The sequence below is a fragment of the Ornithorhynchus anatinus genome, chromosome 5 (assembly GCF_004115215.2).
Source record: "Ornithorhynchus anatinus isolate Pmale09 chromosome 5, mOrnAna1.pri.v4, whole genome shotgun sequence".
In the NCBI taxonomy this organism is placed as follows: domain Eukaryota; kingdom Metazoa; phylum Chordata; class Mammalia; order Monotremata; family Ornithorhynchidae; genus Ornithorhynchus; species Ornithorhynchus anatinus.
The window spans coordinates 18,839,687-18,850,235 of NC_041732.1; the positions used below are offsets into that span (position 1 = coordinate 18,839,687).

Here is a 10,549-nt window from a genome sequence, read left to right on the forward strand (position 1 = left end):
CCAGAACTCATGTCTCTGCTGAGACAACAGAAGCACAAACCTGGTGAGCTGATAGACATGTTGCCTGATCATAAGAAGCAAGAGTCTAGAAGCCTGAGAACAGGAAGGGCTGGAATCTCTGCCAGGAGAAGACCCCAGGTGAAACCAACTGTAGAAATCCACAAAACCTGTCGGGAAGGGCAATGAACTGCTGCCAGGTCAGAACCGGAAGGCTTTTTAAATGGCCTGCCTCGGCACTTTTGGGTAGCCCAGTGGGTCTCAGGGAATGAGAGGGAGATAGAACCAACTGAAGGTTGGCAGGAGAATTCCAGGGATCAGAAGTCAGTGATTAGGGAAGCAGCATGGCCTAATGGAAAGAGACCAGGGCTAGGAGTCAGAGGACCTGGGTTCTAATCCCAGCTCTGTCCCTCGTTTGCTATGTCACCTTAGGCAAGTCACTTCATTTCTCTGGGCCTTGGTTTCTTCATGTGTAAAATGGGAATTCAATCCCATTTCTCCCTTTTTTATGGTATTTGTGAAACATCATGTGTCAAGCACTGTACCTGGGATAGATTCAAGCTAATCAGGTTCACACGATCCATGTCCCCCATGGGGCTCACAATCCATCCTCATTTTACAGATGAGGCAACTGAGGCACAGACAAATAGAGTGACTTACCCAAGGTCGCACAACAGACATGTGGCCTAGGCAGAACTAGAACCCAGGTCCTTGTGACTTCAAGGCCCGTGATCTATCCACTTGGCCTTGCTGCGTCCCCCTCCCAGAGAGTGAGCCCCACGCAGGACAGGGACAATGTCCAACCTGATTTTTCTGTATATACCTCAGTGCTTATTACAGTGCTTGGCACACAATAAGCTCTTAGTAAATGCCACCCTTCTTCTTATTATCTGGAATTCCCAACCCCAGCTTTGGAGTCCAATAGGAGACCCTGAAGTGGAGGGTCTTCCCTTCCTTCTCAGGGTCAGAAGCCCCTCCACTTGGGCCGAGGCTGGATCAGTTAAGGCTAGTAGACGGTAAGCTCACTGTGGGCAGCGATTGTGTCTGTTCTATTGGACTCTCCCAAGTGCATAAGACAGTTCTTTGCACACAGTAAATGCTGAATACATATGACAGATTGGCAGTAGGTGGGGCTGGGGTCTCTGGGACGCTGGTGCAGTATCTGTGAGATGGGATGAAAGGAGGGGCTGCTCACTGCCACCTGCCTAACTCAACAAGACTTGGGAAGGGACCTCTGAATGCAGGACAGGTGTAGACATGGTTTATTGTTGGTTTTTGCAGGCTCTGTTCTTTCCTTAAACAATCAAGGAATTTGGGGTTTCGCAGCAGTGACTCTTTTATGAAAAGAAAATATGCATCAACTATCTCCCTGAAACATCTCTGGCGTCAAGGCCCTCGTGGGGGGCGAGGGGGCGGGGGGTGGGGGAGGACATGCGGGGGAAGGTGGGGATGGAGGAGAGCAGAGACCCCTCAAGCCCCTTCCCCAGGCCTGCTTGAGAGCAGGAGGTGAGCAGGGCCTCTGTGCATGGAGTCTGGGCACTGGGCATAAGGGTCTGGGGGTAGTGCTGGGGGATGTCCAGTTGGGGTGAGTCCAGAAGGGATGAGAATATTGGGGTACTCCCCCCCCGCTGCAATGACAGGAACTCCCTCATCCCTCAGACCTTCAGGACTTGCTCTCTCCCGTCCCCCCTTCACCTCTCCGCAGCTTAACCCTCTTTTCCCCCCATCTCCCTCTGCTCCTCCTCCTCTCCCTTCCCATCCCCTCAGCACTGTACTCGTCCGCTCAACTGTATATATTTACATTACCCTATTTATTTTGTTAATAAATGTACATCGCCTTGATTCTATTGCCATTGTTTTTACGAGATGTTCTTCCCCTTGACTCTATTTATTGCCATTGTTCTTGTCTGTCTGACTCCCCCGATTAGACTGTAAGCTTAAGTCCCTGTCAAATGGCAGGGACTGTCTCTATCTGTTGCCGAAATGTTCATTCCAAGAGCTTAGTACAGTGCTCTGCACATAGTAAGCGCTCAATAAATACTATTGAATGAATGAATGAATGACCCCAGATATAGAGATTATGCCCACCTACCACCATCCAGTGGGGAGGGAGTCCAGATGCCAATGGCCCTTCCCTCTGAGCAAGCAGCCCCTGCCCCGGACCTAGTGACCTGGTGGCCCCAGGGTCCAGACTGGGAGGCCGTGGGACAGTGCCTGGCTGGTGGGGAAGCATTTGAGCCCACGTCCCCTGGCCCGCCCCGGGCTGGCCACTGAGAGACCCCTCCCCCACCACCAACAACCCGGTCCTGGCTTCAGTGATTCCCTCGCCTCTAGCCCCTACAACACCTCCATTAACTCCAATCTTGGGCTTTGTTGGACCCTCACCTGTGTGCCTGTCTTCTCTTCCCCACTGGGCTGATCCCCAGAATTCAAAGCACCAGCTGGGGAGGAGCTGCAGCCCCTGGAGACTTCCACCTCCCTACCCCCGTCACCGCCCCACCGCTGTAGCCCCTGAGAGGAGAAGTCCAAGACAAAGCCAAACTCTACCCATCGGGCTTCTCCTTCCACTCTTCAAAATACCTGGGTGAGGGGGTGGGGGGGGCACAGTCAGCAACTCCCAGTCTGCCCTCTCCCTAAGGGACAGAGAGTACCCAGTCTAAGTCTTCCCAAAGCTGAGGGAGTATGGAATCTGATTCTGCCAGAGGAGAGGAATTACCTCCCTGTTGTGGGCACTGGCACTTCCCACCCCAAACCAGTTCCTGACTAAGGTAGAGGGTGCTTGGTCTAGGGTATGGAAGTGCTGCCTCCATGGTTAATGACCGGGCAGAGAGGACCTCAAGGATGAGAACAGCCGGGCAGGTAGGAGGGCCCAGAGCTGGTGATTGCAGGCAGAAAGAGGGGTGAGAGGAGAACCCCAGATCTGCAGCAGGATGCAGATCTCTGGGTGCCAAAATGCTTGTCTCTGGGGGGCAGAGGGCCAGAGCTCTCTCCAGCAGGCCGGCCACACTCCAGTAGGCCGGCCCACGCTGGCACACACCCAGATCTGTCTATTCCTCTGTTCCCGGGGAACCAGCTATGTACCAGCCTTGGTGTGGTTGAAGCCTGACCAGTGCAGCTGTGACTGCCCAAACTAGGGAAGCCTAACTCCTGGCCAGAGTTTGGGGGGGGAGGTTCTCATGTTGGGCCTGAATGCTTCTGACTATGGGATGTTAACAATTTGGGGTGACCTTCAGGTCACACCTGCCCTAGGGGACAAGTGGGACCCCGACTTTGGTACTGGGGAAGGAGGATGGCAGCGGAAGGGAAGAATCCCGGTTTCCGGCCCCCAAGCAGCCCAGGCCGTTCCAGGATGACAACGGGTATGGCTGGAGGCATGGTGGCCTGATGACCAGATCCCTGGGGGTCCAAAAGCCTGGGCCTTTGAGGGTCTGTGGGTCCAGTGGACTCCCAAGGGCCTGCCAGGTCCAGCCAAGGCCAGGCTTTCCCCCCCCCCCCCCGGCAGTGCCCACAACTCTCCGAGGTGCTATGCCCGGGTTGGAGGCAGGAAGAGCCTGGGGGGCAGGGAGGCCAGAGTACTGCTAAGCCGGGCCAGCACATGTTCACACCTAGTGCTCTGCATCCACGGCATCTAGGTACTTGGCTTTGATGATTCTGGGCAGCAGATTGTACCTAGGGGAGACACAGACAGTTGGGGGGGGAGTCGCAGGTGGGGTGGCAGAGCTGAGCGGGGAGACCGACAGTTAAGGGAGCCTCGATTGGGAGGGGGAGTCCCTGCTGAACTCTACTGTTCTCCCCTTATGATAATAATAATAATGACGGTATTTGTTAAGCACTTACTATCTGCCAGACACTGTACTAAGAGCTGGGGTGAGTACAAGCAAATTGGGTTGGACTGTCTCTGTCTTGCATTGGGCTCACAGTCTCAATCCCCACTTTACAGATGAGACAACTGAGGCCCAGAGAAGTGAAGTGATTTGTCCAAGGTCACAGCAGACACGTGGTGGAGCTGGGATTAGAACCCACGACCTTTTGACTCGGAGGCAGAAACTTCATCCACTATGCCACACTGCTTCTGATAAGGCTGGGCGGCAGGGGAGCCCCTGGAGGTTTTCAAACATCATCAACAAGGCTATGTTTTCCTCTAGACTGTAGGCTCATTAAAGGCGGGGAATGTGTCCACTGTATTGTAGTACTGTACTCTGCCACGCACTTAGAACAGTGCTCTGCACTCAGTAAGTGCTCAATAAATATGATTGACCGACTGGGGGCCCGAGTTCCCAAATCCAGTCTGACCTCATTCATTCATTCATTCATTCATTCATTCATTCATTCATTCATATTTACTGAACACTTACTGTGTGCAGAGCAGCCATGCTTCCCATGCAGTCTCTAGACTGTAAGCTCACTGTGGGCTGGGAATGTCTGTTTATTGTTGTATTGTACTCTCCCAAGCACTTCGTACAGTGCTCTGCACACAATAAGTGCTCAATAAATAAGATTGAATAAATGACTGAAAAAGATAGGCCCATAGACCCTCTCAGTCCGAGGAGAGATCGGAGGGTGCCCCGGGGAGGCGGAAGAGGTTGAGGCGGGCACCCAATGGGATCATGGCAATCACGATGAGGGGGAAGATTATCTTCATGTAGGGCAGCGGGGACATGTCAAATGCACAGAGCAACAGCAGCTGGAGCACCTGCAGCCCACGTGAGGTAGTGGATGGTTCGCTGGGGCACCCGCCGGATGTAATCCATCGGAGAGTAGGCCATTTGCGGAGAGAGAGAGAAGGGGGCCACCGGGTGGATGTGAGTTGGGCTTACAGACGTCAGCCCAGGCCCATGGGTGAGGGATCAGGGAGATTGGGGTCAGCATCCCCCTCCACCTCCCGACAAGGCCAGGGCAGGGGGCAACTGGACACGGGGGCGGGAGGGGGCTCGGGACCTGTTCCTTGAGCACTAGGGTCGACCCACTCGAAGCTGGTTGCCGTCGATGGAGGTGAGGACGATGTAGAGGAACAGGCCATAGAGCATGGGCTTTGGGATCCACTGCAGCGGGAATGGCAGCAGCAGGAAGGAAAACTCCACCAGGACGTTGGCCACCAGGGTGGTCAGTGGAGTCTCCTTCACACTCACGATCCTGGGGAAGGGGGCAGAGAGGTCCGGACTGGCCAATCCATCTTCATCTTCACATCGTTCCTCAAATCTGACAGTGACACTCCCCTACTTCAAAACCTTACTGAAGGCCCATCTCCTGAAAGAGGCCTTCCTTGACTAAGCCCCCCTTTCCTCTTCTCCCACTCCCTTCTGCATTGCCCCGACTTGCTCCCTTGATTCATCCCCCCTTCCAGCCCCACACCACTTATGTCCAGATTTGGGGGAGTGTGGGAAGGTGGCATAGATCCAGGGTAGACTGAACAGGGACAGCCCCATGTTGATTAGAGCCACCAGCGGCAGGTCCCAGTGGTAGGCTGTGCCCTTCACCAACCTGTGTATGGACCACAGACATCCAGGGTCAGGTACCCCCAAAACACTCTCACAAAGACACAAACACACACACACACACACATACACACACTCAACAAGCCATGCGGGAAGCAGTGGGGCCTAGTGGCAAGAGCCCGGGCCTTGGAATCAGAGGACCTGGGTTCTAATCCCAGCTCCCCCTCCCCGTGTCTGCTGAGTGGCCTTGGGCAGGTCCCTTCACCTTTTTGGGTCTCAGTTACCTCATCTGTAAAATGGGGATTAAATCCTACTCCCTCCTATTTAGACCATGAGTCCCTTGGGGGTGGGGCCTCTGTCCAACTTGATTAACGTCTAAGTGCCCCAGGGCTTAGAACAGTGTTGGGCAATATAGGTTTCTATCTGAAACCTACACTTAACACCTATACTAATATCAACAATAATTATGATAATACAAGGAGGAACTGAGTTGAGCCCCTCTCTCCCTTATTAAATGAGGAGGTAGATCAGACAGAGAGAGAGAGTGCTGTGCCAGGGTCCCACAGAGGCCTTTCTGGCTCACTCCCCTACTTATTTTTTTTAATGGTATTTGTTAAGCACTTACTAGTTGCCAGACACTGTTCTAAGTGTTGGAGTATATACAATATTGTCAGGTTGGACAGAGTCCATATCCAGCATGGGGCGAACAGTCTTAATCCCCATTTTATAGATGAGGTAACTGAGGCCCAGAGAAGTGACAGGACTCACCTAAGGTCACACAGCAGACAACTGGAGAAGCCGGGATTAGAACCCAGGTCCTTTTGACTCCCAGGCTTTCTCCACTAGGCCGTACTGCTTCTCTGAGTCTGGGGTCCCCAGTCTCTGGCACTGCTTCCTCCTGCTGGAACCGCATCTGACCCAATCCAAAAGATGAGGCAGAGGGAAGTCAGGACCGACCTGGTGGGGGTGGAGGGGGAAGGGGCGCGGGCCGGGGGCCTACCTGTTCTCCGGAACATTGGCCAGCTATGCCATGATGTTCTGCTTGATGAAGAAGAGCATCAAGAGCAAGAAGCCCAGCCCTATAACACTCAGGGCCACACCAATGGACAGCAGGTGCACCGGTGCCATCTCAAACAGACTATTATTGGGTTTGTAGCTGAACCTGGACACTATCGGGGGCGGGGAGGGGCCGTGAGGAGCCCACCCCCTTCCCATCCTGGTTATTTCCCCATCCCTATCCTGGATCTGGTCTCCTCCACTCCCTCATGCGTCCGGGCCCTCTTGCTCTAGCGCCAGAGGAAGGGGCAAATGCCACAGCCAAGTTGGTGCACTGAACAGAACGAATGGCACCCTCACCCCCAGATCCCTGTGTCACCCTCCCCTCTTCCCACCTGGATTGGGCCAGAGGGTCCCCCCCGCCAACCGCGCCCACTCCCACGCTTCCTCCTGAGGCCGTTCACATGAGCCGGCAATGTGGTTCCTGCCCACATCATCGGAGGAATGGAAATACCGATCTGCACGGCCGGGCCCCGTCCAGACACCCCCACTCCTCTCCCCTTGACCCCTCCACCCCCACATCCGCCGGAAATCTGCAGCATGGCTGGGATGACCCATCTGACCCACCTCAGACTCAGGTCAGGGCCCGGAAGTTGGGCCCCAAACCTGGGCGGCCAGGGAAGAGGACTCAGCTTGACAGAGGTGCCCTCAGGCAAAGCGGGTTGGGTGGGCGATAACGCAGGACATCCCCGGGGCGCACTTACTCTCGATTTCCCAGAAGAAATAGGAGCCCACAAGGGAGAAGGTGAGCACCAAGATGGGCAGCGCACAGTCAGACAGGATCTCCCAAACGTGGCCTTGCAGGTAGGGGCTGCGGAAGTTAAGCATACCGGGGACTGTGTTTCCTTCCAAAGCTGAGCACTACTTCTATCGAGGAGCCAGCCTGGATTGACCCTCGGCCTGATTCCAGTCACTCCGATTGTGTGTGTGTGTGCGCGTGTGTGTCCTTACTTACCCATCAGACCTTGAAGGCAGGGACTGTATATTCTTCCCCTGCTTCTCCCCCAACATCCAAGTGTGTGTGGGAGGAACTGGGGGTTGGGGAGGGGCCTTCCCCACATGCAGACCATCTGCCCTCCATCCCCCCATCCCTTCCCTTGGTCCTGGGCCCCTTGCACTGTCCGGTTGGGCCCGGGTCAGCTGCCCTGGATCTTCTACCAGCTCACCTCTTCTTGAACTGGTAGAGGGTGTGGCCTAGCCAGAAGGTCCCCAGCATATGCATGAGGCTCGGCACGGCTGTCTCCTGACCGTAGTGCACCAGCTCGTGCCCGCCAGTCTGGTTCTGAGGGCACAGCGAGCGGCCGACTGACGAGTTCAACAGGAGGTTCGTGTTGAGGCCAAGGTTGGGGAGGCCAGGGGTTGCTTCTGTTGAGCAGGGGTGGCCGCCCAAGGGCTCACCATAGTAGTATTTCCTGAAAACTGATGGGAGGTGTCGAGCAAGCAACCACGTATCCAAGTATCACGGCCCAGCCCACCAGGACACCGTCTCCGAACCAGGGCTGGTGGTCCTCCCGGACACACACACACACACACACACACAACTATGTATACAAAAACAAAAACACATACACCCTCTCTCTGTCTGCCTCTCACTCAATCACATACCCCAACCTCCACAGTGAACATGGGTTCATTGCTAAGGACTCAATGAGCCAGGCAGGTCCTCAAATCTCCATGTCTCTGAGGGGCCTGAACACCCAGTTCATGATGTCAAACCCAACGAGCCCATCTGAGTACCCACCTCAGCCTGGTCCCGGCAGGAGCCCAGTTTTGCCTGGGACTTCGTACATGGAATAACGGAGGGAAGGGAACCCAGGTAGGAGGTGGAGACCTTCAACGCCTTTCTCTGGCCCAGGTGCATCAGGGCTGGGGAGGAGGCCGAGATGGGGCTGAAGCAGATTAGGTGTCAAGGATGGGGTGGGGTTGAACACCTTCGGTTCGAGTCAGATGACTTTCCTGGCCTTGAACATGTTCCCCTCGATAATAATAATAATGTTGATAAAAACTGCGGTATTTAAGTGCTTACCATGTATCAGACTCTGTACTAAGCGCTGGGGTGGAAACAAGCAAATCAGGTTGGACCCAGTTGCTGTCCCACGTGGGGCTCACAGTCTTAATCCCCATTTTACAGATAACATAACTGAGGTCCAGAGAAGTGACTTGAGCCTGGTCACCCAGCAGACAGGTGGCAGAGGCGGGATTACAACACATGACCTTCTGACTCCCAGACCCGTGCTCTAGACACTATGCCATGCTGTTCTGATGCCAGTCAGAGCCAGAGCTGGGAGGGGGCAGGAGGGTAAGGAACTTCCGGGACACTAGAGGAGCTCATTCTGGGAGGAAGAGTTGTCAGGTACCTCTGAAAGAGCACTGTGGGTTTGGGGGGTAGGGGGTGAGAGAGGGTCACCATGCCGGGGGTCCATTGGCAGGACAACCCTTACAGTCCTCAACCCTGCCCCGAGCACTTTTGATGCCTGTCCTGTCACCAGCTACTTCTGGGAAGGGCAAAGATCAAGATCAAATGATGGGAGAGCAGCTTCAAGCACTGGGAACGAGGGTCTGGAGGCTGGGGAGGAGCAGCCTCCGGTGTGAGCACTTCCAGTGCACTTCTCAAGACCCAGGTCTGCCCGGCTTGAATGTGGGAGGCCCCCTTTCAGAATTCTGCCTTGGCAGTGCCTGCCCGGGCCAGCCATCCCAGTTGCCTGCTTGGCCACGCTACCTCCCGGATCTCCGAAGAGCCCCGGAGAGTGGGGGGGACAGCAGAGGGGAAGGGGGCCGGGACTCACTTTTGATGATCCCTTTGACGGCATTGAGCACAAGGTGATGGAGATGAACAGGGCGACGATCTCCTCTGTGGATCTGAGGCCGGCAGGCGAGACACCGGGGAGGTGGAAGGACCAGAGGGTGGGGACACAGGTGGATGGACAGATGGACAGCAGTCGGTCACAATCCACGGCACGTGGACGAGATACAAGGCCTCGCATCACATGTCTCACCACCCCAGGCCCGATCAACAGACCCCTTTTACTCCCATTATGTTTGTGGTTGTAGTGTACTCTGCCAAGGGCTTAGTACAGTGCTCTGCACACAGTAAGTGCTCAGTAAATACCACTGACTGACTTGAGACTGCCCACATTGTGGGCAGGGAATGAGTCTGTCTGTGGTTGTAGTCTACTCTCCTAAGCACTTAGTACAGTGCTCTGCACACTGCAAGTGCTCAATAAATATGAGTGGCTGACAAGACCACACTGGGGCCTTGTGAATGCATCAAGGAACCTCACCCCTTTTCTGGTTTACAGCCCTGGGATACAGCCACCGGGGCTCCACCCCCAGCCCAGGGAACCACCCTACTGGGAGCGGGCCCCCTCCTTCCCTTGCGAGGAGTCTGCCCAGCCCGGACCTCGGCCGCCCCCACTCCCGGGAACCCACCTCTTGAAGAGCTTCATGACCAGGCTGAAGTTGAAGAGGGTGTAGAGGGCAAGGAAAAAGCTGTTCCCCAGCCCCATCAAGGGTAGAAGGCATGGAGGTCCAGGCTTTAGTCATCGCAGATGCCCCGAATCATTGAAAGGCACCAGCCGCTCACCGCGGGGAAGGACGTATGGACGGTCCTCTAGCCAGGCTCCAAACCCGGACCTCAGCCCGCATAGACTGGCAGTCCCTCCCTGCCAGCCACAGGACCTCCGCTGAGAACCTGTGGGTGTGTGACAGGACTCCTCTTTCTTCTCCTCTTCATCACTACAGGAGTCCACAGCCTTCCTAGAATCTCGGAGGCTCCCCTTCAAAGCCTTACTGAAGGCACATCTCCTCCAAGGGGCCTTCCCTGACTAAGCCCTCCTTTTCTCTTTTCCCTCTCCCTTCTGGGTCACCCTGACTTGCTCCCTTTATACATCCCTTCTCCCAGCCCCACACCACTTACTTCCATATCTGTCACATATTAATTTGTATTAATGTCTGTCTCCCCCTCTAGACTGTAACCTTGTTGTGGGTACTCTCCCAAGCTCTGAGGACTTTGCTTGGCATATACTAAAAGCTCAATAAATACCACTGAATGAAAGAAAGGG

The 10,549-nt window shown here is 55.0% G+C and overlaps 1 protein-coding gene across 1 annotated transcript; it reads right to left on the bottom strand.

Moving 5' to 3' along the window:
• Positions 1–6,222: 6,222 nt before the first annotated feature.
• On the bottom strand, positions 6,223–9,994 carry LOC100086179 (sodium bicarbonate transporter-like protein 11). Its single transcript, XM_039912195.1, has 5 exons — positions 9,918–9,994; positions 8,230–8,377; positions 7,655–7,947; positions 7,193–7,299; positions 6,223–6,345 (listed from the first exon to the last, which is right to left on the bottom strand). The coding sequence occupies exons 1-5, from the start codon at positions 9,992–9,994 to the stop codon at positions 6,275–6,277; spliced, it is 696 nt and encodes a 231-aa protein (XP_039768129.1). The 3' UTR covers positions 6,223–6,274.
• Positions 9,995–10,549: the final 555 nt, after the last annotated feature.

Coding starts and splice junctions, on each gene's coding strand:
- LOC100086179 (XM_039912195.1), bottom strand. CDS start 9,994: ATGGGGCTGGGGAACAGCTTTTTCCTTGCCCTCTACACCCTCTTCAAC. Junction 8,378..9,917: donor GTCATGAAGCTCTTCAAGAG/GTGGGTTCCCGG, acceptor AATCTGCTTCAG/CCCCATCTCGGCCTCCTCCC. Junction 7,948..8,229: donor CCTGCCGGGACCAGGCTGAG/GTGGGTACTCAG, acceptor GCTGGGCCGTGA/TACTTGGATACGTGGTTGCT.